The 27241-nt window shown below is 42.1% G+C and overlaps 1 protein-coding gene across 4 annotated transcripts in view; it reads left to right on the top strand.

Annotated features, from left to right (window-relative positions):
• Positions 1-27241, top strand: part of LOC147020573 (focal adhesion kinase 1-like) — a 110013-nt gene that overhangs the window by 25605 nt on the left and 57167 nt on the right. For all 4 annotated transcript variants that reach the window (XM_085896009.1, XM_085896008.1, XM_085896007.1 and 1 more), the window contains 9 exons: positions 2640-2719; positions 6841-6909; positions 8544-8601; positions 10675-10815; positions 14584-14661; positions 20578-20679; positions 22587-22704; positions 24573-24641; positions 25931-26028. In XM_085896009.1, the coding sequence (XP_085752135.1) occupies positions 2640-2719; positions 6841-6909; positions 8544-8601; positions 10675-10815; positions 14584-14661; positions 20578-20679; positions 22587-22704; positions 24573-24641; positions 25931-26028 (813 nt within the window). The remainder of the gene's footprint in view (positions 1-2639; positions 2720-6840; positions 6910-8543; positions 8602-10674; positions 10816-14583; positions 14662-20577; positions 20680-22586; positions 22705-24572; positions 24642-25930; positions 26029-27241) is intronic.

Raw genomic sequence — 27241 nt, 5'->3', positions numbered from 1 at the left:
ATACACCCTAACAAGCAATTGAAGAACATCCAAAGAAACAGGAAAGGTGACACACCAACTATACATGGATGATTTAAAGCTCTTCAAACTGAATGACGAAAAATCTGCAGAACAGCTAGAACTAGTAAAACGGTTCTCTGAGAACATTCAAATGGAATTTCGACCAGATATGTGTGCCAAGTGCACATTTGTAGAAGGTGAACCAACAAAAACAGACAACATAAAAATTGACCTTGAAACTACAGTACAGGAGATGGAAAACGAAGCATCATACAAATATGTTGGAGGTCCATCAAATATGTCACAAGCAAATGCGGAAAGTAATCGTCAAAGAATACCGACGTATAACGAAGCTGATCCTGAAAACCTACCTCTCCCCAAGAAACAAAATCAAAGCCATCAACCAACTCGCAGTTCCAGTGTTCCAATACAGCTGCGGAATAATAAAAGGGCCCAATCAGAAATCAACAAGATAGATATCAAAAACAAGAAAACTTCCCATCCACAAAATGTTCCACAAAAACCCATCCATCCCGAGAATGTGCCTGCTGAGATGGAACTCAACCAGGTGCACAGAGCGATGAGTGTAGGACTAGCTGAGTATGTGAAATGCTCAACACACTATCGGATTCAATTTGTCAAAAAACATGAACACGACAAACTTGAAAAATTATCCTTCACATTGCAAAAAATTTCCACACAGGTATGAATAGAAGATACCGACCGCACAGGAAGATGAAACGGCAATGGATATAGCCCCAACAATTGCAAAAAAAGACAAAAGAAATATCAATAAATAGACACCAACAACTGGGAGAACGACAAAAGAGCAGGAAAATACAAAAAAATAATTGGACAGATTGTGGATAGACAAAGAAGGCTCATTGGAATGGCTAAGAAGAGGTCAGCTCAATTGGGACGGAAAACGTATCATAATAAATGCCCAAGATCAAGGACACTCCACCAATGTATTAAAAAAGATGGAGGGACAGCCAGACGGACAAGTGTAGGTTCTGCAAGACAGAAACAGAAAGTACTAGTCACCTGCTTTCGGGATGCGAAAAACGATTGTCAGAACAACTTTACACACAACGGCACAACAAAGTATCCAAAGTGATTCATTGGCATATCGACAAAATTGTCAACATCCTCGTTCCAGAAAACTCATGGAAACACAAACCAAAGGCAATCATTGAAAATAAGGACGTCGTGCTCACGTACGACATGATGATCCCATCGAACGTGAACATAGAAAAGAAAGCCTTGCGACCGGACATCATTCTCAGGAAAAAAAAAAAAAACACCATTGCTGATTGAGATATCAGTAGCCAGCAATTTTTGTTTAAATAATACAGAAATCAAGAAAACGAACAAATACCAGGACCTCAAAAATGAGATCAAGAGATCTTGGAAGCTGAAGAGCATCAACATTGTACCGGTGATAATTGGAGCAACAGGAATAGGAAAGAAGAACCTCACTGAGATTTTGAAAACCATCGCCGGGAATATTACCACAAACGAACTACAATTGGAAGCTTGTCCGGGGTTCGGTGATGATCCTGAAAAGAGACCTCAGAACAAAACTCTGAGAACAACAAAAGGTGAACAGTTTGGTCCATGAACTGTGATCCCTTACCAAAGTGGAGGTGGATACCTTGAGTCCTGGGAAGACTCTGTTCCACCGCCTGAAAACTACAAATGGAGATAACAACCACCAAAACACGCACACGCACACACACACACCAACTTGCATTTTTTATGAGATATTTTGATCTAAGGCTCATCATGAAGAAGCTTGAATAGCTTTAGTCTCGAATTTTCTAGATATTGTACTTACATTCCACATCAAAAATGAATAAATCATGTCACACGCCATCATACTCTTCCCTCAATCATGTAAGAACATGCACACACCAGCACCACTCATCAGCATCACGACTCACAAACACTTGCTTATTCACCTAAGCTATCTGTGCCCTTGTTTGTTTGTTTTTTTCTGCTTCAGATTGAGGTTTATCTCATTTACTATTAAGCTCTTTTGTTGTTCTTGCTTCCAATAGCCTCTCCAGCAAACCATTTCACATGCTAACTACTCCAAAAATCCCACTACCTGGATTATACGAGAGTTTGAGTACCTTTTCTTCTTTATCCACAACCTGTGCCAGCACCCTCCACCATTAAAAAAAGTCTTACTGCATCTATACTTTTGTCAACTTATTTAATATACATTGACTTACTTATCTTATGCCCATACAACAGATGATTCACTTCATTTTAGCAGTTTACATCATGTTGCTAGTGGTTTAGCAAACCTGATATTAAATTGAATAATGTGAGGAAGGAGGCTCAGTGATTGAAAGAGGAGTGTGCATTGGAGTGGAATGAGAGCGAGGGTTGGGAAGGTGGGTAAGGAAGAGGAGTGGAGGGTCGTCTTGTTTTTACAATATTAAACATTTTCTGCAGACGATAAGTTGGTTTGGCCAAAATTACCAAAAAATTGTGCACTTAACCTCATTGTTTTACACCAGTAATGTCAAGTTAGTGAATCTACATATTGTGTTGTTAACATGGTGTGATGCATTGAACTGTACGATGGACATCGTACGTGGTGTTTGTTTGCATGGTGTTATCCATGGAAGGTTTGGCAGGATTATCAAAAGAAAGCTCTGAATGGAGTCGAGAAAGAGATGGCCTTTGAACTCGCCTGCCTGGAAATCCGGTACGTTTGTTTTTGTAGGGTTTCTGTTTGCAGCAGTTTATTGACTTGTGGCTTCAGGACTGGTAGTGCACTCAAGATATAATTATCGTTGTAATGAAGGACTTCTGTAACGACATCGTTCCTTGTTGACTTTTCATGGGACGGATCATTTGTCACACCCCTCTCGAGATCGCTGCACAATGTCCGGCTCGAAATGCTGCGTCCGTGGTTTGAATGAGTCGATATTCAACATTTTGGGATCCTGTATGACCACTTCTGATCTAATATCTGGGTGCGGGCTAGGTTCAGACATTGTACATGAAAATGTCGACTGAGTTAATTGCAATTGATACTTTGATATTCATATGTTGTGGGATCGGGATGAGCACTACCATGAGGGGGGTCTCTTGGACCCACCACTCGACCTCCAACCCTGAAACCATCAGCCACGGATAACTCCATTAATCGATGGATTGCAACCACGGATGCCGGTTGAAGTTACCAAACCTAGCAGGGCCCTCGCTCTTAGTAATCACGTTACCTTACTGGTGATTTGGTCACTTTTAACTCGGGAACTGTGCTCTCAACTCTGCACCCTGTCTACTTATTACGTGTGGCCGAGTGAAATCGTGAGTGGGACGAGGCTATCTCTGAGTGAAACAGTGGGGTAGAACTTACCTTCTATCCACTATGCCAGACCAATTGAGGAAAGGATGAACAGGCAGGTTTGAAAGATGCTTACCAAATAAAACAGCAAGCATTTAGTTACAATCAAGGAGTATCAGGTATTTATAATCCCAATAACCAAGCATGTATTTACAGTCAGACAATCAATGAGCACATATGGCAGGCAGGCAAAGACACAAAAGAGCAGAATTTCTCCTTAGCATGTAAATTTTCCCCTTAAGGCAATCTTACTTATTACATTGACACAGGACAGGTGCCATCATTCAACCAGGAAAGCGATGAGGAGATAAGAAGTAGAACAGAGCTTGGCTTCGGCCCTTGGCTTACCTGGCCTGTGTCAAACCCAATAAGGAGGGTAGGAAAATGTTGGGAAGGGGGGGGGGGCGAGGCCTGATTCGATGTCGGGAGAGGTGTCGCGTGGCGACAATATAATCTTAGAGGAAGAGTGTGAGGTGCGAATGAGTGCCTCATACTGTTGGGTCAAGAGGAAAATCATTGATTGCTCTTTCTTTAGCATTGATACTCTTCGTGCATTCGAAGTAGACGATTAGGGGTTTGTATAAACATCAAGAAAAGATTGTGTAAGTCAATGTTGAGCTGTGTTGCATTGAAGACCTCGCCCTCATGCTGGTCTCACCCCTCATGCTCATCTCAGTCAGGTCCCTCAGCACGAACAGGCAAGCAGCTTTCCTTCTGATGGGATCTCCAGTGCACATCAACAACAGCGAACAACTTCAATTGCTTGCCCTTTAAGCTTTCTGGGCCGGGTGTGGCTTTGAAGGAGCAGAGTCCATGGGAGGCGGAGTTCCGAGGAGCAAGGGTTTCCACGTGCTCTTTGACATTGCACGGGACGTCCTCATTGGTCCGTGCTTACCATGGTGTTGAAGTTGCGGAGGTGTTTCTTGGAAAACGATGTTGGTTGCCAGAGTTGAGTTTCTCGAAAGATGACGTTGCTAGAGTTGGGTTTCTCAGGAGATGATGTTGTTGCCAGAGTGCTTTGCAGAGGTCCAGTACTGGGAATGTGTGAGAAACGTCGTATGGTGTACCGAAATGCGTGACATGCAGGGGGAAAAAATGGATAACTATTAACGAAATGATCGATTCTGATATGAGCAATTAGGGCTGGAAACGAAACGGTGAAGGATTGAAGTGGATGAATAGATGGGCGGATGTATGTAATGGATGGATGGATTGTGGGATTCAAAGATGGATTGAGGGATTGAAAGTGGATTTAAGGATAAAAATATTGATGGGATGTGACTGAGGGAAATGATAAGTTTAACAAAGCAGAAAAAAAATGCAGCAACGGCTTATTAGATTTTTTCTGGACCTGGGCACTGAAGCCATCCATGCCCATCACAGAGTCAGAGTCTAGGATTGCCAAAACCTTTCCCACCTTCTCACATAGTATCCATGAGTAGTTGGCTGCGAGTGGATAGTGTAAGGGGACACAGATTGAGAGGTTGGGTAAGTGAGATTTGGAAGCAAACACAGAATTGAGGCATTCAGCCTTCTCACGAGTTTGGTCAGCTGTGGTACCATTTCAATTGAGGGAAGGGGTGCAAGGGGAGCACACTCTGGAGACAGACTTAACAAGGCATCACCAAGTTTCAGAAGAGGAAAAATATGCTTGAAAGTTCAATCTTGAGGTTGGACTGATGATGTTTTCTGAAAGTGGATGCACACTTGTGGTCGGCTTTATGGAATGATCTGAGGTTGCTTTCAATTAAATTTTCCTTCCAGGAAGAGGAGGCAAGTTTGTTTGTTTTTCCAGGATCTGCCTCACCACAGGATTAAGTGTACCATGGGCTCAAAGATGGGTGTGATAACTGTCGACGAGATGGGATGAATCTGTGAGAGAGAGAGAGAGAGAGAGAGAGAGAGAGAGAGAGAGAGAGAGAGAGAGAGAGAGAGAGAGAGAGAGAGAGAGAGTATGAGAGAGAGTATGAGAGAGATGTAGAGAGAGAATGTAAGAGAGAGAGAGAATATGTAGAGAGAGAGAGAGAATATGAGAGAGAGAGAGAGAGAATATGAGAGAGAGAGAGAATATGAGAGAGAGAGAATATGAGAGAGAGAGAGAGAGAATATGAGAGAGAGAGAGAATATGAGAGAGAGAGAGAGAGAATATGAGAGAGAGAGAGAGAATATGAGAGAGAGAGAGAGAGAGAGAGAATATGAGAGAGAGAGAGAGAATATGAGAGAGAGAGAGAGAGAGAGAGAGAGAGAGAGAGAGAGAGAGAGAGAGTATGAGAGAGAGTATGAGAGAGAGTATGAGAGAGAGTATGAGAGAGAGAGTATGAGAGAGAGAGTATGAGAGAGAGAGTATGAGAGAGAGAGTATGAGAGAGAGAGTATGAGAGAGAGAGTATGAGAGAGAGAGTATGAGAGAGAGAGTATGAGAGAGAGAGTATGAGAGAGAGAGAGTATGAGAGAGAGAGTATTAGAGAGAGAGAGTATGAGAGAGAGAGTATGAGAGAGAGAGAGTATGAGAGAGAGAGAGTATGAGAGAGAGAGAGTATGAGAGAGAGAGAGAGTATGAGAGGGAGAGAGAGTATGAGAGGGAGAGAGAGTATGAGAGAGAGAGAGAGTATGAGAGAGAGAGAGAGTATGAGAGAGAGAGAGAGTATGAGAGAGAGAGAGAGTATGAGAGAGAGAGAGAGAGAGAGAGAGAGTATGAGAGAGAGAGTATGAGAGAGAGAGAGTATGAGAGAGAGAGAGAGTATGAGAGAGAGAGAGTATGAGAGAGAGAGTATGAGAGAGAGAGAGAGTATGAGAGAGAGAGAGTATGAGAGAGAGAGAGTATGAGAGAGAGAGAGTATGAGAGAGAGAGAGTATGAGAGAGAGAGAGAGTATGAGAGAGAGAGAGTATGAGAGAGAGAGTATGAGAGAGAGAGTATGAGAGAGAGAGTATGAGAGAATGAATATGAGAGAATGAGAGAGAATTTCTGTTGAACAACTCTCAGGTGGAATCAATTTCAGGGGTAGTGGAGATAGAAGACCAATTCTGAAGTGAGAGGGAAGCTTGCAGTCCCTGCCAGTTGGCCTGAGGGAACCATCAGACTCTCCGGAGCTGAGGCATCTCTCTGAAAACAGACAGACAGATGTTCACTCTCACAAGAATGCGATCAGATGAACCAAATGGAGTACTTCAGTGGAAGAACTGAAAACGTTGGAAGGAAAATTGGTGGTGAGCAATTCCAGAATGGAGGATTTGTCATTGGCAGAAAAACTTTGCTGCAGTTACCGCGGCTGGTTGAAGAGGTACCAACACCCAGATAAACCCTTAGAAGGGCTAACATCCTAACATCCTAACTGTCAGCTTTACTTTGCTCCCCACAGCGAATAGCATACCTTTGTCCACTTTAAGTTGATATAAAAATCTAGGATGAAATAAGGCCTGAGGATGAAATGTGTGGTTCTTACATCCTTGTAATACCCGTGTTTCTGATCATGCAGGCGAAAATTCTACAAACTCTATTCACCGTCTGAACGAAAATCCCAGAAATCATTGTTGGATCACCAAGAGTAAGAATTTGTCAAAGCACCCCACCTGCATATAACGTGATACGGTTGGCCAAATGATATGCTCTACATGCCATAACCTCATGTATTTATTTCACAAATCATTTTGTGTCCCTCTTGTCTCCTTGTCTTTTTAGCTTGTTTTTTTTTTGTGAGGATGACAGTGTTTTGTTTAAATAACTTTGATCTGTTAAAGCTTCTTTTTTTTTATCGGCGCCATTAATAAAATTTAAGTCCTCTAACCCAGTTGAAAATATCGTTTTTAATAAGTAAGTGCATTAATCACTTGACCTTGGAAGGCTCACACTCGTGGTCGGTAGGAACCAACATCTGTTCTCACCATAGGCAGGCAGCATACTGTCCAAGACTGGACTTTACACAATGAACTGTCAATTCAGTTCTGATTTAACAATGAAATAAGTGCTGTGCCTATGAAGAGTGCTAATCAACATCAGATATACTGCAGTCACTGGGATAAATTTGCCTTACAATTGGCTGGACCTCTGCCAAAATTTCTGCTACCAAACTTACTTACCCAACCACTACCTTAAATCATATGGCAATGGATGAGATTATCTAACAAGCTAATCTTCATGAGTTTGTACCTGTGAATGTTAGTTGGCAAATGTCTTGTATCAACAATGAACTAAAGAAAGAAGTTTCAGATTATCAAGAACCCAGGTGGCCAACTATTCCAGACTGACTGATTATCGTGTTGGTACAACTGGCTGGGTGTAGAGTGAGAGCCAGTCGGGCATCGTTGGCTACATGGAGAGGGCACAGTGATTGACAATAAGGTTGGTCACGAGGCTACTGGTTTTGGTACACACTTTCATGGAGTTGTGATGACACAAGAAATGGAACATTGGATGGAATTACATGATGGATCAGGATGATTGCACTAGGATGAGTGAAAAGTGAAACAGGGAGGAGGGGGTTAGGTGGTGGGAGGAAGTAGAGGGAAGGGAGAGAGTGCAAGGGGAAAGGAAGGACAAGAGAGTCTGAAATTAAAGGGAATATGTGGTGAGGGTTTTTTTTACTGCAACAAAGAGGAGTAAACATAATGCTGTACAACAAAGGGAGTGAAAGGCAAGTTAATTCTCATCCCTGTCTCCATCCACCAAAAGCCACCAGCACTTGTCAAGACAGCCTGCGGTATTTACTCTAACTTCACTCACCAAGGATTGGATGGATCCACAGTCAGAGATGCTGCACACGTCAAAGCTGAATACCGAAACTGTGTTTTTCATTTTGAAAGCACGTGCCCCTCAATCTATATATCCCAGAATTCTTTCCCCATTGCCCTCCCTCTTTCTTCCTTTTTTTTTTTTTTTACATCGTGTACCCTTTTCAATTTGAACTTCTCCTCCAGTTGGATGGCAAGTCAGGCGTAACAGTCAGGTGTAACACCTTCTCCAAAAGTTAGGCGTAACACCTATCTGCAACTTGCTGCTTCCTGGCTTACCCTAAGTCTAACCTTAACTGTGCCTTGTGGCATCAATGTTCTTATATATCCTCAACATCTGCTCTGCTGAACTAGCTTGCACTCCTTTTGCAAAATGTAGAAATTATTTCACCATTCAGTGTTCATGCAGTAATTTAACCATTCCTTTGGTAACCACGTGTGTGCATTTCAGGAAGGAAGCTGGCGGGCTGACCAGGGTACTGCCCCCACTGCTCATGGTTCAGATGAAGGTGGCTCTCCTTTGTCAAATCTAATGACTTTCTCAAAAATGGATAATGAGACCATAACTGGTTTCCTCCTCTATTTGAGACCATAACTGATCGAGTGCATTGCATGATATCATGACTTCTCAGTTGCACTCTTAATCTCTCCTTGTTTTTGTACCATGAGTGCATCCTTTTTCTAAAAATAACCTTCACCATCTTTAAATCCATTCATCTGCTCCACCACACTCTCTCGTCCTATTTGAATTTAAATAGTGAATGTAAAATATCTCATGCTTGGTGTCTTCCAAAGAGAGGAAATCATTGTGTGTTTGAACCCTGGTCAAGTTCCATGTACAGGGGTGGAGTGACCATCAAGTAAAAGGCCCAATGGATCAATTAATGCAGGGATTGCAAAATGGCAAAAATTACAGGAGCATAATTGACTTGAGATGTTGTTAGAGAACAAAGGAACATAAGTCCTATGTTTTGAACACAGAGTCGCCTTCCACTGGAACTGAGCAGGAAGTAACATTTCAAAATGATCTGTCCCAACTAAACTGAGTTATTTTCATTGAAACGACCCAATTACGTGAAACTAGCCCTTTTGGGCTGACTGTACGAGTATACAGTATATGTACATATGCAGTGTTTGCTGTTCATCAAATTAGGGGGTTCAAATTTTAACCAACTTAGCATGGTCACAAATAAACATTTTGGCAGTATGTCATCCTGACGAGCCTGTAGTAATGGCCAAATGTGGATAGGCAGCTCTGCTTTCTTTTATTTGTTACCATAATTCTCAGTCTTCAAAGACCTGAGTGCTACACAGATGCCGTCCTAGTTTGGAGGTGTTGAGTTGGCATATTTATGTGCATGATATCAGTGTCATGTCGCATTTAGGGTCAGAGTTGCTCCTTTTGTTTAATTTATCCCTTGTGACTGCAACCCCACCTCCTAACTGGTGATCAGCAGGGCAAAGACAATGTGTTTGTATGGCAGACGGCACTTGTTACAAACATGTCTTACAGCATTTGCTGTTATGGGACGTGACCTGTGTCTTGCTGCCTCAAGTTAGGGGGTTTGAGATGTATATACGTGCACACGCACACGCACACACAGTATGTGATGCTACAGTTGAGAAAGCTACCTCTGGCTTTTAGTTGCAGTGCGTGAAAGACACAGGACACCCCCACTGCAAATAAGCAGTGTGTTTGCTGCTACCTACAGTATCAATCAGCCAGCTTTTATATATATATATATATATATATATATATATATATATATATATATATATATATATATATATATATATATATATATATATATATATATATATATTTTAGCAATGCCAGCCCACCTCTTGGGAAGGGAATCAATCCATGGATGCATTTCTGGCTCACTGGCCGTTCTCAGCATGGAATGGATTCTGCTGGTACTGTGTATTTGAGCAATGGCCTTTAAAAGCTTAGCATGATATGTGGAACGATGACCTCATGAAGATCCACTCAAAATGTGAGTTGGAGTTTGACTCCAGCAGGTTGAAAAGAACTCCACAAAGGAAAGTTTGTGCCTTGTTTCATGAAAATTCCATGACACATCCACAGAACATTTCAAAGTTTGCTAACTTGGCAACTATTAAGACAGAGGGAGAAAATTAAAACCCTGTAAAGGAAGTTTTTTTTCCCCAATTTTGAGACATGAATAGGATAATGTAGATTGGTGCTTTCTTCGCTCAGGCAGCAACTTCAGAAAATTGAGAAATGTGAAAGAAATTAATTTTGTATACAGTCTCGGCTCATAGAGGAGCAAGAATTGCTATTGATACTACGATTATTTGTACAGTCACTGTTATTTGTCTGCACCATAACTTCTGCACTACCACTGGTTTTGTTGTATTTTTACAGTTTCATGTTCTCATTCCTTTGAACAAATATTTTCGGTATTATTCTCCTATTTGATGTAATTTGTTTTGCATGTGCCATGCTCTTTTTAAACTCCCCTTTCTCTTTCTTCCTGTGAGAATATGCAATTACAAAGGCACATTATTGTGAAAACCTTACTGTCTGTGTGTATGTTTGTGTGTGTACTTGAATACAGCCAAAACTCCTACGGAAGCATATGGAACAAGTGGGGCGATATTTTGACTCTTTCAACCCGATGCAATGCATGCTTGGATCGCTGGAACGCCTACAAAGATGCCTGCTCTTCCACCGCAAGACCTACAGCTGCTATCTTGGAGTAAAATGGCTCCGTTTCCTAAATTCTATTACTTTTTAGAGAATAATTCCATGATTTAAGAGCTTATTGACAGTGGATATATGATCTCCAGACGTTGTTAGTGAATGAAAATTGGACTGGGATTTAATTCTGCATGCAGCTTGCTGGTTGCATGACTGCTGAGGTATGGATATGCCCTCGTATGTTGGAGCAGGAATTTGTAATTTGTTCAGGATGCTGGCGATATTTCACCTACTCTTCGTGAAGGATACCATTGGTTCTTTAACGTCCACCAACTCATGCTGGCAGATGGGACTCCCAGTTTAACATCCATCCAAGGGACGGAACACATTGATGCCTCGCCTTGCATGCGAAACACCAGGATGACTGTTTGTAGCTGGGCTGAGATTCAAACCCAGGATACACAGCTCAGAGGTTAGTGTGTGTCCGTCAAGGCTATCCTGTCATCAGCCCGCCAGACTGCTAGAGAACAGAGTGAACATATAATGTTGAGATGAACAAATATGATAACATCACAGTGAACGAGAACGGTACTTGGCAGAGCGCATACCTCCGCTAGACTTAACAGATTATGTTTTGTATCCCGCTGAAAGGCCGGATCTGCATCTGTGTACCTGAACCAAAATCTAATCGGCTTGTTCTTGCCACCTACCCAACTCCCAACTCATCCACCAAGTTTTGTTATCACCTGTCCACAACGTTTTGAGATATCATGCTATATTGTTGGACCCCGCTATTCATGGGGCATACGTTCCTGAAAAATACCGCAAATGTTGGGGCATTGTCTCTATGAGAAAAAGGGGGATAGGTTCCCGGTGGTTCTTGGTTCAAAAGTAAAAATCAAAAATCCCGCAAATGCGCCTGTGAAACCACAAACAAAAACGCAAATACGCACTGTGTAAACATGAAACAAAACCACCAATACGTGAAGCACAGGGCCATGAATGTAGAAGGTGGTCACATCTTATCAACCGCGAATACGCAGAGTCTGTGAATAGCGGGGTCTGACAGTTCAGTGTATGTTGTTTTTGGCCCCGTCTATCAATGATGAAGTATCACTTTAAAAATTATAGTATCTGGATCTTCACCAAAATCGAATCTATTCTTCCTTGTCACACACCAAACCCGTCTAAGTTTTGTCCGAATCTGTCCACAACTTTTTGAGATATCCTGGTCACAGGCAGACAGACATACAGGAGTGAAAACATAAGGTGGCGGAGGTAACCGCCGACATTAAAGACTGCAGGGAAGAGGGATTAGACAGACGATAAAGGAAGATGGTTCCATAAGCAGGGTAAAAGACAGAGGAAAAAAAAACAGAGAGGTGGTGAGTAGGAAGTTTAGACTCGTGAATGTCGACATGTATCGATGTAATTAATAAATGTGTACAGATTATTGGGACTCATGCTGGCGGATGGGACAAAAAAAATTTGGAGGGCTCGTTGATGAGAAACATAATATGTGCAAGGCCTGGTGGTAGTTTTTGACTTTGTTCATAACCTAACATTTTTATGAGAGGGAAATGTACAGGCCTTATGTATTGCTAATTTTGTTGCATCATACCAATCATACTCTGTGCATACTTTAGCTTCCACCATTTTCAAGTGTGAAAAGTATGACGCAGGGTCACCACCTAATTTTGAGTTGTTCATTTGGGAATCGAACAGCTCAACGTCGTACAATTATCTCCATTTGACCGACATGTAGCGTTTATATGCTATCTTGAAGACGTGATTTGTCCAGGACAGTCAGTGTCTCATGCTGACATGCGGAAGCTCAAGAGATTTCTTCTAGAAGATGGTCACAGAGCAAAGGTGGAAAAGGTAAGTTGTGTGGAGGTAGTTTCCTTCCCACATAACTCTGTCCGTCGAAGCCTGAGGTATTGATTAGAAAGCTGTAGATGAAGTGAAACAAATTGTTTCACTGGAGATGGCAATTTCAGGTGGAACAAAGTCGCCCTGCAAGGTACCCTGAGGGGTCATTTATTACTTTGGTATACAGGCACAATAGTTGGGGGTTAAGTGGTGTTGGTGGTCTCCTAACCTTGTCAAAGTTAATGGAGCACAATAGTGGTGTTTTTTTTTCGTAAGTAAAATATACCCACCCAATGGTGATTATCCCCTCTCTGGACCAGGTCTCTGAACAGCCATGGGAATCAAAACCATCCCAGTGAGGGCAATGCAATAAGGCTTTCTCCACTCCACGACCAAGCCACTCTGGGAATGGGAATAGGCTGGGGGATTACATTTAGAAAAGAAAGAGGAAAATTTAAGAGAGATGGAAGGGTTGGAAGACGAGAGAAAGGTGAATGTGAGATCAAAGTAAGAGAAAAGAAGGGACAAGGCATATGTGAAACTTATATGTCAGGGAAAGGGGAAAGGAAGGCAGATTCCTCCATTATCAATAGACTAGAAAGAGTACCCATCTAAAGTAATTGGAAAAGCGAGCAAAAGCATCCATCCCCAGTGATGGGAAAAAATTTAAAAAATAACATGGACTTTGATATGCTTCAGTACTTGGGAATCTGTAATATAAAAGGTACTCGGTCTCTGCGTGTCTGTGTCTGTCTGTCCACACTTGCCTGCGGGCGTCCTTCCAGCTGTCAACAATTGTCCTACAGGGGATACCACGAATCAAGGCCAATCTGCAAACAGTATGATATAGTTGATTAAGGTGAGGATAGATGGGCTGGTTTCAAACAGTATGATATTTTTGAGTGAGATGAGGATAGATAGGCCAGTTTCAAACAGTGTGATATCGTTCAGTGAGATGAGGATAGATGAGCCAGTTTCAAACAGTGTGATATGCTTGAGTGAGGTGAGGATAGATGAGCCGGTTTCAAACAGTGTGATATGATTGAGTACGGTGAGGATAGATGGGCCGGTTTCAAACAGTGTGATATGATTGAGTACGGTGAGGATAGATGAGCCAGTTTCAAACAGTGTGATATGGTTGAGTACTGTGAGGTTAGATGGGCCGGTTTCAATTTCCTCCATGTTTTTCACTTATAATTATGGCGAGTCTCATTCAATGATGTTTCTCATATCGATTAAATGCAAGGCTATATTCAATACTTTTATTATTATTTTTCAACATTTCCGCTGTATTCACATCACCCTATCAAACAGCATTTCCAATGATACACCGCCTTTTAAAGCATCACAAATCAGGTCGCTCTACTTTGCAACGCAGGTGAGAAAACGATACAAACAAAAAAGCAGCTGATATTCAATAATTTATTTGCACGATTTTTAAAGGGTGAAAGTTAATTTTTATTTATTATCTCTGAAACCCCATCTGTACTAAGATATGGTTTTATGGTCCCGCATGAATGGTAGAGTAGCAGAGAGAGGTTTTTTTCATGACGGTCTTGAAGGAAAGTCAATGCCGTAGTACAAAAGAATGTCAAAGCATGTGTGATAAGAATAGTTGAATAGGTACACTGGTGGTGGGATATCTGGCTTTCAAAATGTTTGCAATAAACCAAGCTGAACATGCTAACCTTACATGCAGAAAGCACACAAAGGTGGAGCTGGAGTCGATGATGGGTAGATCTTCCATACAGGTAGCTCAGTGACTACCTCCAATGTGGACTTTCTGAGCGAGGTGAGGGAATCGTGAGGGTGACAATTGTAGAAATCATCAAATCTTGGCCATTATTGTTCGCCAGATACTATTCGGAATGCCATATTAAAGTTAAAGCAACACGATATGGATTGTATTGCATCGAAGAAGTAACTGTCTCACTTCTTTTTTTTTATCCCGTAGGACAACCGGCAGGTCAAGATGTATGTTGTCGTGGGGCCAGATGTCAATGTGAGCTCCAGTGCAGACAAATCGCAGATGGTGAGGAGATGCGTGTGTCGGATTCACATACCGAAATACAACACAGACAACGCGCAACCAATTGTGCAATTCAGGACTTTCAAATGATGTATGAATGCTAACGAGGTCTTTTGCACATGCAGTGTGTGTGTGTGTGTGTGTGTGTGTGTGTGTGTGTGTGTGTGTGTGTGTGTGTGTGTGTGTGTGTGTGTGTGTGTGTGTGTGTGTGTGTGTGTGTGTGTGTGTGTGTGTTTACAGTGACCTGAGTCTGATCGCCAGGCACTTTAACCTGCCATTGCCAGCACAGAATCTGTAATTCAAATTGTCTTTTTAGGTCATCTCTATCATCTCAGTAGAGATGACCTAATAGCCCCAGTCTCGAAGTCTGTCCGTCCGTATGTACGTCCGTCCGTCCGTCCACAATCAAACCGAGTGGAGACAAATAACCAATAGTGGAATGGATAGAGGTCGATGAGACATGCACAACGATATAACTTTCAAGGTCGTCCAAGGTCGAGGTCAAGGTCACGAGGCTGTCAAAGTTGCAAAAATCGTTGATTTCAAATCGTATCTCCTCCCTCATTTATCAAGAGAGATCAAATGTTATTAGTGATTCAGATACTACGGACTATTATCGAGAACAACACGAGCCATTTTTTGGAAATTTGTTCTCGTTCCGATTTTATTGCCATTCAAACTTCGTTCTGATTCCCGTATGGGTCGTTCATAAAGTACGTACATACAAAAAAAACAAGTATTAAAAAATTAAGAACCGGAACTCTCCGAGACAAATATTACATTTGAAGCTTTTGTCATATTTAACTAAAACAATGGAACACAGTTTATATGCACACTTACTTTCATTTATGACATTAACATTGTTTTGAATGTCAATTTGTACTTATATTTTCATAAATGACATGCTGTGATATTAAAAGAAAAAGGTAAATTACACCGCTAGGGACTGCATCGTCATGGCTTACAAACATCGTTTCATAAGGAACTGCTGGCTTTGCAAGCGATTAGCGATGTATGAGGGGGGTGGGTGGGTGGTCACTAGCCTGCATACAGAGGGGGGTGCGTGGTTTTGAAACCCGGAAGTAGAGTGTACGTACTTTATGAACTGCCCCTATTCCAGTCTGGCACAGAGTTACTGACTTTCGACCTCTGCGGAGATGACCGGCACTCCCTCTTGGGGTTATTTTTTAACATAATTTTCAACATTTCGACAAAAGAGTGGCAATTTTTCAAAATTGTTAACCATAATTGTTCTGTTCCTGAATGAAAATCGAACTCATGGAAATATAGAAACATTCGAAATGTCCTTCAATCAGAGAGGTGTCGAGTTCATACCTTTTCCTGTTTGTGCAAGGAGCGGTGGGAGTGGATATAAAACACACACACACACACACACACACACACACACACACACACACACACACACACACACACACACACACACACACACACACACACACACACACACACACACACACACACACACACACACACACACACACGCTTCTCCTTTCACCAATAGATGCAAAATTCTCATATTTATATTGTGGCCCCGGAACTAAATAATACTAGCGATACCCGTGCACATGCACGGCATAGCAGTACAACATAGCTGGTAGCAGACGACATACCGTACACGGGGAATGACAAAAATACGCATTGTGCAAAATGCAAGTGGTACTATGGAACGCCAACACTTCCCAAACATTGTCGGCATGTCCGCTAAGTGCCACAACAATTTCATAGGGATCGTGTGACGGCGAGCCGAGTTTTTAGTGTGCAAGCTTGGTATTATAATATAGATATATATTGTTACGGCTGTGGAAATTCGCAGAGCACCATATAGGTCCTTGGATCAGTTATGCCGATAAGTTTGTGTTCAGATAGATTTCCCCACCATTGTCTAATTGGAATTATTCATGTGATCTGGGCTGTGATCTTTGAGATAGTGTTTTTCTTTTACTATCGTTATTTTGGACCAACCACAATGTCAACCACCATCCACCTATTCCACCATGCCAACCACCAGCCACCCTCTCCACAACCACCTCCACCACCAACATCGCTCTCGACAACCACCTTCTCCACAATGCCAACCACCAACCACCTTCTCCACTATGCCAACCACCAACCACCCTCTCCACAACCGCCTTCACAAGAACGACATCTCCTCACCATCCCATAATCCACATCTCCCCCAATAGATCAACACGAACAACATCGCCTCACCTTCATCTCCGAAGCAACGCCATCTTTGCACCAGCCACGGCGAGTCCGCATCGAACGGTATCGCTGCAGGCAGACGCGGGGGTCCGCTCACCGCGCGAGTCGGTGATCTCGCGCACGTCCGCTCGCCACGCGAGTCTGATCTCACGCACGTCCGCTCTGTGCAAGCTTCGTCCGAGATTCGGATCAAGAGAGCGAGAGGGGCGGAGCCAGTAGGGGTCAGAGTTGAGAGTGCAGAGATCAGATCTCATCTCTCGGGCCCTATAAAAGGGCGAGCGGAGCGCCAGTCCGAAGTCAGTCGGTGGAGTGTCTGTCGGGGTTCGGAGTGACTGGAGCCTAAAGCCTGCAATCCGTGGAGAAGCTGAAGAGAGCGGAGGAGATGCGAGGACGACCAAGCCTGCTGTGCCGCGCGGAGCTGCGTGTTCATGTGCGAGCCGAAGAGAGCTCGTCAACCAGCACCAAACGGTCTGAGGTGATCAGGCTTCGGAACGGTCCGAGCATCGCTGAGGGAGGGATGGGTTCTTAAAGAGAGCATCAACTCAAAAAGAGCGAAGACCCGTTCGTTCCTCTCAGGCATTCCTGGCTGGGAACCGAATCACCAGGCCACGGCCGAGCCGCGGTTACGCTAGCTGCCGTGGGGACGGAACGTCGTGGGTCGCCCCAGCGAGGAAGGTAACCTGCGCGGCCTCTTGGAGCTCCTTCGGTCCTCAAAGCTCCAGGTTGATAAAGACCCTGAGAGGTCCAGTCTACCCCCTTGTCTTTGAGGGGGTTTTTCCTTGCTTTTCTTTGAATGGAAGTTGTGGCGCCGAGTCCGTCAAGTAAAACTGTATAAGTGACTGTACATAATAGATAGACGGTGTTAGCTCGTTCCTTTGCATTGTGTTTGGCTGTATAATTGCATGCGTGCTTCCCCCATTCATTGCATGACTGCTTACGTGCTTATGTGTTGTTTGGAAATAAATGTGCTTCTTTAAATGTTGACCTGTTCGTCGCGTCATTTTCCCCAATTGAACTGCCATCTTGCCCTCGGAATACAGTGGGCTTGTAAATATCCGATAATAGAATCGGGTCCAGCGAGGCCTCGCGATAATACCCCGCTCGGTTATCCCAAAACGGAGCGAGCTGCTTAAGCGGCTCGTGTCCAAGCAGGGCTCGCTGAGGTACAATCTCTTGGTAATCTACCCGCGCGAATAATTCGGTAAATCGATTATTTGGCGATCGGACCCTGTAGCGCGGGTAGAGTGCGGACAAGGTTGTGGTGTGCTTGGAGCACACCCGTGACTGGTTTTCGGCATTGTTCCGGAAAGTCACGACTGAATTGTCCATCCGGTGGGCGTACGGCCGTGATTCGGCTAAAAGCGGCTGTCCGCACGCCGGCGGGCGGGAATTCGTAACAACATATATTTATCACGGAACTCACAGCCCGTACAACTCTGACTCTCACTCCACTTACCACCGTCATCCCTCCTTCCAAACACTGTTAATAGAAAATATCATCATTTTATACTTACCCTGTACATTGACAAGCTCCATATAGGACCTTTGTATCAGTGTTAAGAAGAAACCAAACCAGATATGGTGTCTCCCTCTGGGAAATCTTCCAAAGTGTTGGTAATGACTGCATCGTATTTCCAATTGCAGATTCCCATTAAATAAATCACCAAGCCTGCCATGTTCACACGAAGTAATACCGCGAGGTTCAAAGTCCACTTACCAACCAACAGCAATGATTGGAGAGGTTGGGTAGAATGCACCGTCCACAGCCCATCAACAGACCTCGCACGGGCCCACGTCGTCGAGTGTACTTGCAGTACGGGCTGTAAGATATCAACTTTTTGGGCGAGTTGATCAGTAAATTCTCCAAATCTTTCGTTGTGCAGAGGCACACCCATTTATCTCACGTACTTTTACAAATATTTTTTGCATATTTTAGAAGCTTTTTGAGCTATTTTAGGTTACAAGACTTTTGACAATCTCCTAAGAACTTTGCTTCCAGTTCGCGGTTGCTCCATGTGTGAGCCAAATCTACGGCTGTTCCGTCCACCTCCCTCCTGTTTTTCTGTCGTATTATCATCCCTGTGCTGTTTGTTTTGTCATCGACATTTTTCTGTGAAAAATCGTGGCACTGGTCAATATTGTTGAATTAGCTTTTCGTGTCTACTCGGCCTACTCCTTGCGTAGCCAGGAGCGAAATTGTCTCGGTTTTGAGGTTATTTGTCATTGTTTCTTTTTTTTTTTCCATAAAAGTTTTGTCCTATCTGCCCGTTCAACGTTATCTTATTCTCCCTCGCTTCAAAAAAACCCCCCAAAAAACTTTTTCACTCCAAAACATGATCTCATATCTGCCTTCTACTTGCACTTCCTTTACCTCTTCACCCCTCCCTTTTCTAAATATCTCCATGGAAAAATACACTTCTTCCTTCTTTCTGTAAAAGCTTAAAAAAACATATAAAAGTGCTTCGCTTTCCTTATTTCTCCGGCATGAGTACGCCACGTGCTCTTCCTTATGACGATAAATTCTTCTCTTCTTCATATTCACAATACAGTTTGCAAACCTGTCTCTCATGGAAATGCTTTGCAAACCTACAGCATGACGTCCATTCCTTCAACCAAAATTTCTTCCACCCGTCCCATGATCTTTGTCTTAGAATGTTAAATATGGGAATCTTGAGCAGTACAGTTTGAAGAGGTCATACTGCTCTCGTCTCTGAGAGGCTCCCCTGCCTTCACACCTTGCTCAGCTTGATGCTGTGGAAACCAAGGCCTTCAAGATAATTGGAATCTCCTGTGCCGAAGCTGAGTCTATGGGCCTATCAGTTTCCCATCACAGACAGGTTTGTGATCTCACTGTCTTCTACCACCTCATTTATGGTCTTGCACCCTCTGCTCTTTCCGTGCTGTGTCCCCTCCAGGTTTCTGCAGGGCGCGCACAGTCCACCATCAATCCCCTTATCGTGAAACTCTCAAATTCCATGATCACTGGTCACTTCCACTCATTTGTTCCTCTTTTTTTCCCCTTGCCTGCGGAACCAACTTCCACAATCTTTTCAATCTCATTCTTCCCTGCAGATCTTCAAGACAGCTGTTCACCACCATCTCAGATCATCCCCAATCCAAAACCATGATCTTTTATGCCCTCGTTAACCCCTGCAGCCCCCCACCCAACTCAAGCCCACATGCTTCTAAATTTCCAGTTTTTCTTCCTGAGAATTTCCTTCTGTGTCCATCCTCTCCAGCCCAATCATTTTTTCCTGCCCCCCATTTCTCCTCACACCCATTATTTGTCCAAGTCTGCCTCCATTTTGTTCTTCAACTCCCCTGTTGATGTTTCTCCCCTTCACTCTACTGTCCCTTTGTTCTGTTGCATCCTGATATATTTAGTGTTCAAGCTCTTCTATGAGTCCTGACTATACAAAAAAAACAAAAACCCTCATCCGGCATGCACGATATACGTTCCCTGTCCCGATGACCACTGTTCCAGGGGTTTCTGCGCATGCGTGCCAAGCATTCAGGAGCAGATTATGTCATTTCAAAAGTCCTGTATTTAAAGAGTCAAATGAAATTATAAAGTGCTTTATAATAGAGTTGACACTTTGGCTGATTGTGAGATGCCACATCACTACTTCACATACAACGTCGTGCTGCTTGGACTCAACATTGCAGACATGAATGTGTTCGCTTTTGTTTTTCCAGAAACTTTCACTCCTGGTCGAGTTTGGTGACATTAATAGCATCGTGTTCTCTGAATCGACAAATGGAACATTGTTGGAGCTCAATGCCCGAGGGATGTTGAAGGTTTGACCATTTATTCACTTCTTTCACCTCTCTTCCCAGGCTAACTAATTTGACCATTTTTACTGAAAGCATTATACAGGTTGTCCACAAATTACCGTTCCAAATTCAAATCGTAATAAAAATAATAATTAAATGAGATACATTGATGCAGTTTACTGCTTGTGAAAGAACATGTCTCAAAGTTTTATTATGAAGGTTTGCAAAGATCATCATCCAAATCTGAATGGACTTATGGGGACTGCACTCAAACGACTCATGAATGTGTTCAACATCCTTACCTCTTGTGCTTGGCAGGCCTGTCCCCTCCCTCTTCAGGATGCTACCTACCAGTCTGCATAAACTTTTTGTTCCACTCACGAATCATTTTTCTCGATGGTGGCTGCCATCCTGTTCTTCCATGGGTCATCCTGAAGGATTTGGTGTTGATGAACCAGGCAACACACTGCGCCTTTTCATGTGGAGATGCCATTTGCAGCAAATGTGATGTCATGTGTCACAGGAGACATCTGGAAGTGAAAGAAATGACAAAACTTTGAGAAATGTTCTTTCGCATGCAGCAAGAATCGCATCGTTGTATCCCATTTGATTTTTTTTATCCCCCGTCACGTGGCGGAAGGGGGATATTGTTGTCCGTCCGTCCATCCGTCCGTCCGTCCGTCTTGCTGGCTGGGCGTTAACATTTATAGCTGTGAGTGCGATAACTCAAACTGTTCGCCATATCGATTTGAAATTTGGGTCACACATGTACCACCTGAAAAGGAAGAACCCTATTGATTTTGGGCGTGGCCGGATCCAAGATGGCCGACTGGGGCGGCTATCTTGAAAAAAAAGTTTTTGTAATAAATGGAAAACCGCTTATTTGATTTCAATTATTTTTCAATGGCGGGGGATTCCCCATCTCTGATGTTCAAGACATTTTTTTTTCATTCATTTTCACAAGACAAGCAAGACAAGACATGCGATTTTTCTGGTTTGAATTTGGAATTGTAATCTGCAGATACCCTCACCTGCCTGTATAATGAGTTCCCTTCAAGGAACCTCCAATGCAGGAGGAGGCCAGCCCGTCAAAGGCTGCACAATGGTTGCCAACTTATGGTTATTTGTTCATGTTCTATCCTTTTTAAATGCTGAGTATCAAGCAAGGAAGCAGCACAAATCATTTTAATAGCCTTGGGTATGACTCGGCCAGGGTTCAAACCGCCGACCTCCCAGACTCAGAGGGGATGTACTCGTCTTACCATTACACCACTGAGTCTGATGTGATGAAGGTTCTTTACCTTTACTTACAACTATTTACTTCCTTAGCAGCCTTTATCATCTCATACCTTTTAAAAAATTATTTGCTTCATCAACCCTCTTTACTACTTTTCATTTCCTTAATTCTCTTGTATTAGCCAAACTATTTTATCCTGCTAGATCTATTATGAACTATTAAGCAACCATCTTCAATGAGCAAACTTTATTTATTTTTATGTAAACTTAAACAGAGCAAGAAGAGGAATGATGAAACGAGGGATGAAACACAAATGGAAAGAAAAATGAAAAATAAATTGAGGGAGAGGGGACACAATAACTTGGAAAGGAAGGGGTAGGCTTGGGGAGGGTGAATGAGGGTAGAAAATAACATGAGTATGGATGGGGGATGATAAGAGGTGGTGGTGAACAGCTGTTTTGAAGGCCTGGAGGGAAGAATGGGATTGAAAATAACATAACATTGTCCCAATTCCAAACCATGACATAGCCAAAAGTCTTTACATCCACCCTGTACACATCTAACAATATGCAAATCCTTACGGTGCCGAACCTGAATAACTTTTTGTGTTCCCTATCTAATCTGAATTTTCACTTTAAACCCATCATGCCCTTACTATGTGGTTTATGTTACGATTTTGTGGCTATTTTGGCAGCCTGTATTGCTGACAATGGTTGAGGACAGTGATGGATTGGACTTGGCGAACCTCATTGATGGCTTTGTCCGCATGCACCAAGGACTCAACTATTCCTGCATTTTCCAAAAACCAGTGGGTAAGAAACCATAGTTTTTATTTCCATTACTTTACCATCCTCCATAACAATCTGTTTGAGTAAGATATCTATTTCCATTGATCTTGTGTGTTGGGACTTTTAGCGCTGAGCTTTGATATTGCAGAGATTCATCCCTACCTATATGGACAAAATGTCCTCATCTTCACATTTCCGTATATGGTGTACAAAAGCAGTGAAAACGCTGCTTCCCTCGAAGGCCCAAATAAGTAATATTGTCATGTTTTAGCTTGTTAATATTTTCCATCTTCAACTTGATTGTTCAGTTGCTCTTTGGTTTTCCAGTTTCTGATGTGGCATGGATGGATTGTTCTTCACCCCTAATTCAGATTACTTCCCCACAAATGCATCTGAGTGTCAACTGTCACTCTGTTTTACTGTTCTTGCCTCGTGTTTCTTGTGTCTGAGCAAATCTCAGAGCAGACAAACCAGAGGTCGTCAATGAATCTGGATAGACTCGGTCGCAATATCCTGTCTGCTGTATGAACAGTTAAAGCCACATTTGGTCCACCATCATCGGCTACATGGAAATTAAGGTGAAAGTAGGAACAGATTGTTTCGATATGCCTGGTATTTGCTTAATGGTTAGGGTGGTGGGCTTGGGATCCTAGGATCCTGATTTCAAAACCCCCTTGGCTGTTGAATTAATACCAGGTGGGCTTGACTCTGCCTGTAATCCTTCTGAGGTTGGCAAAATGAGTGCCAATTTGCTGGTATCCTGTGTCAGAGTTTAAAGTCCAGGATTTGCCCAATAGCCAAGGAGACTGCTTAGGCAGCACCAACGTTCTGCACAGAGTATGGTCCCAATGGATGGATGGATGGTTTAGATATCCAAGAAGAAGATGAAGTTCAGGCAATGCCACCATGGTCTCATAATGAAGTAGAGGATATAGTTAGAGCACATATCAGAGACTTGCTTAGATTATATAATTGAATCTTCAAAAAATGGAACAGAGCAGAGGATTTGTTTGTTTATTGTGATGAATTCATGGCTCTAACACGTTCCTTGAGTCCTGTCACCATAATTCAACCCCATTGAGGAAGGCCATTGGTAGTTGAGCACCAGGTTAATGAAAGAAGTGTCGTCGTCGTTATTACAGTTGACCTTTCTTTGTCATGTGACACCTGGGTGTGGGAATTTGTTGACTGTGGGAGTTGTGGCCTGCATGGCAACCACGCTCTGGGATAGCAAGTACTAACTGTAATCTGGTGTAAAGTATAATACTCAAGGAAACCAAATCACTTGCTAGCCATAGTTTAGTGCAGGAAGTAGGAATGTGTTCAGGGTGCAATTGATAACTCGCATATTCTCTGCGAAGAACACCACATGGAATCTTTAATGTTCATCAACTAATGCTAGCAGACGAGTCCCCAGCTTAATGGCCACTTGAGGGACAGCACACTTTGTGATGCAACCACCTTTGCCAGTGAAGCACCAATACTACAGTTTATAGTCGGGTCGGGAATCAAACCCTGACCAGACGGCTCAGAGGTAAGTGATCAATCTCCGCACCATTCTCTCAGACTTTTAAAGTCCGAGACTCGGACAGAAGTCCTCCATTAAACATCAACCCAAATACATACTGTCTTGGACCTTTATCCTCAATACAGAGCAATATATTTACACACTTTTCCAATTCCATACCTGCTTCCATCCATCCATCCCTCTCTCTCTCTGAACTTCTTTGCCCAAAATTCCAGACATGCTTTTTTAATGTTGGTGTTGCTCTCTGTATTGGCTGAAAACAAATAGGGAATGGATAGCGTCATCTAACACTTGTGAAACTACCCTGTGGCCATAAATGATCCCACCCTCTACCCCCCCCCCCCACCCTATTGTTATTTTGCAGATGACAACAGTGACTATGCAGAGGTTATGGTGGAGCAGAATTTTGATGAAACTTACAGATGTGTTCCTGGTACTTTCACAAGTCATATAAATATCTCTCTCTTTACCCTTTCTGATTCTAGTAATCAAAATGATTTGATGGGCATCGGGAACGATTCTACAAATTGGTTATAAAAGGAGAACAAGAAGCAAGATTAGACATCGAGGTGCAGATACGAAGTGGTTTCGTCAATCAGTAAATACTACATGCACGATGGGACTTGAGATGGGTGGAAAAGTTGAGAGCAGAGTGATAAAACCAGATGAGATGCAGAGTAAAACAAATACCAACTACTACTTTGTAAGGGTGTGAGAGTAACAGGGCTGCATAGATTGGTTTACCTTAAATAAATCACCTCTAAGCACATCCATGGGTGTAATCAGGGACACAAAGTGATACGAGTTAGGGTTATCCCAAGAGGATAACCATAAGATAGTTTTCATAATACTGACATTTGGTGGGGCAGAGATGGGGGTTGGGGTGTTGGGCGGGGGGGGGGCTTGGATAACCCATTGTTTGCATATCTACGTGAAAGAAATCTGTGAGGCAAGGATGGAAATGTAATTATAACCTCTTGTTTGGACCTCTTGTTTGAGATTTAAATCCTCCATCCATTGCTGGGAAAGGAGGAGCAACATGTCTAGCATTAGTTAACTGTTACCTCCATCATTCACTCAGGAAGCATTTCTGATTGGACATTCCCACAATTGCATCATTCCGACCATTAGCCTCTGTGGTTGGACTGCTTATAAGATTGCATCTCTTCCTTTAGAACATTCACTAAAACGAAATATTAATTAAAGATTATGACAAGTCCTTACCTTTTCCGGGTGTCAGTCATACTGAAGCAGTCTCACGGCAAATATTATATTGAGTGGTTTGCCATTGCCTTACCAGAGATAGGATGGTGAGGATTTGGAATTTGGACAGGGCACCCCCGATAACTCATTACTCTTCCTCAGAATATATCGTGGGACATTTAACATCCACCAGCAGCCAGTACATTGGCTAAAATGCAACGACTTGCCTGTGAAGCATCCAAAGTGATCATTATTGTTGGGTCTGGAATCGAACCCAGATGAGACAGCTCAAATGCGAGTAGGCCACATCTGTGCTATCCTGCCAGCCCCATAATTGTTTTTTAAACTAAATGCATTATAGTTTGAATAGAAAATTGTTTTTCCAAACACTGTTTTCAATTTGCAATGTTTTATCAAACAATATATTGTGTATTGTTTTTTTTTTATTATAATGGAGGTGATTTAAATCACACGTTGATTACGTTGTTATTGCTGCATTGACATCTATGCCAACTACAGGTTCGACAATGGAGCTGGACAGGCAGAGCATCAAGATGGGATACAGCCTTCACAACGGAAAGTTCTGTGATGTAATGCATGCTCTTTACCGGGAAAAGGTGAGGCTGCACATGCACAATCAAAAACAAATTTTGCGTTGGATGATTTTTTTTTTGTTTTTTGGCTATTTTCTAGCATGGATTGTGTTTGTTATAGGAGTAAATGTTCAATTTAAACTTGGAAATATGCTATTTTATCAGGAAATGTTTCACGTTGTGACAGAGTGCTTAGGAGATCTGCTTTATATTAGGAATGTTCAAATTCATTTAAAGATTGTTACAGTTTATGGGATGAATGTGAAGGTGAATGTAGATGTTTTGGTTTATATCAGGAATGTTTAATTTAATTTAAAGATTGTTACAGTTTACGGGATTAATGTGAAGGTATCTGGAGATGTTTTGGTTTATATCAGGAATATTTAATTTAATTTAAAGATTGTTACAGTTTACGGGATTAATGTGAAGGTTACTGGAGATGTTTTGGTTTATATCAGGAATGTTTAATTTAATTTAAAGATTGTTACAGTTTATGGGATTAATGTGAAGGTATCTGGAGATGTTTTGGTTTATATCAGGAATGTTTCATTTAATTTAAAGATTGTTACAGTTTATGGGATTAATGTGAAGGTATCTGGAGATGTTTTGGTTTATATCAGGAATGTTTAATTTAATTTAAAGATTGTTACAGTTTATGGGATGAATGTGAAGGTGAATGGAGATGTTTTGGTTTATATCAGGAATGTTTAATTTAATTTAAAGATTGTTGCAGTTTACGGGATTAATGTGAAGGTATGTGTAGATGTTTTGGTTTATATCAGGAATGTTTAATTTAATTTAAAGATTGTTACAGTTTACGGGATTAATGTGAAGGTATCTGGAGATATTTTGGTTTATATCAGGAATGTTTAATTTAATTTAAAGATTGTTACAGTTTATGGGATTAATGTGAAGGTATCTGGAGATATTTTGGTTTATATCAGGAATGTTTAATTTAATTTAAAGATTGTTACAGTTTACGAGATTAATGTGAAGGTATTTGGAGATATTTTGGTTTATATCAGGAATGTTTAATTTAATTTAAAGATTGTTACAGTTTATGGGATGAATGTGAAGGTGAATGGAGATGTTTTGGTGTATATCAGGAATGTTTAATTTAATTTAAAGATTGTTACAGTTTACGGGATTAATGTGAAGGTATCTGGAGATGTTTTGGTTTATATCAGGAATGTTTAATTTAATTTAAAGATTGTTACAGTTTACGGGATTAATGTGA

Source organism: Eptatretus burgeri, chromosome 9 (assembly GCF_056783735.1).
Source record: "Eptatretus burgeri isolate ZD-2024b chromosome 9, Ebu_testis_v1, whole genome shotgun sequence".
In the NCBI taxonomy this organism is placed as follows: Eukaryota; Metazoa; Chordata; class Myxini; order Myxiniformes; family Myxinidae; genus Eptatretus; species Eptatretus burgeri.
The sequence above is the reverse complement of the archived record's forward strand: the minus strand, read 5'-3'. Positions and strand labels throughout refer to the sequence as shown.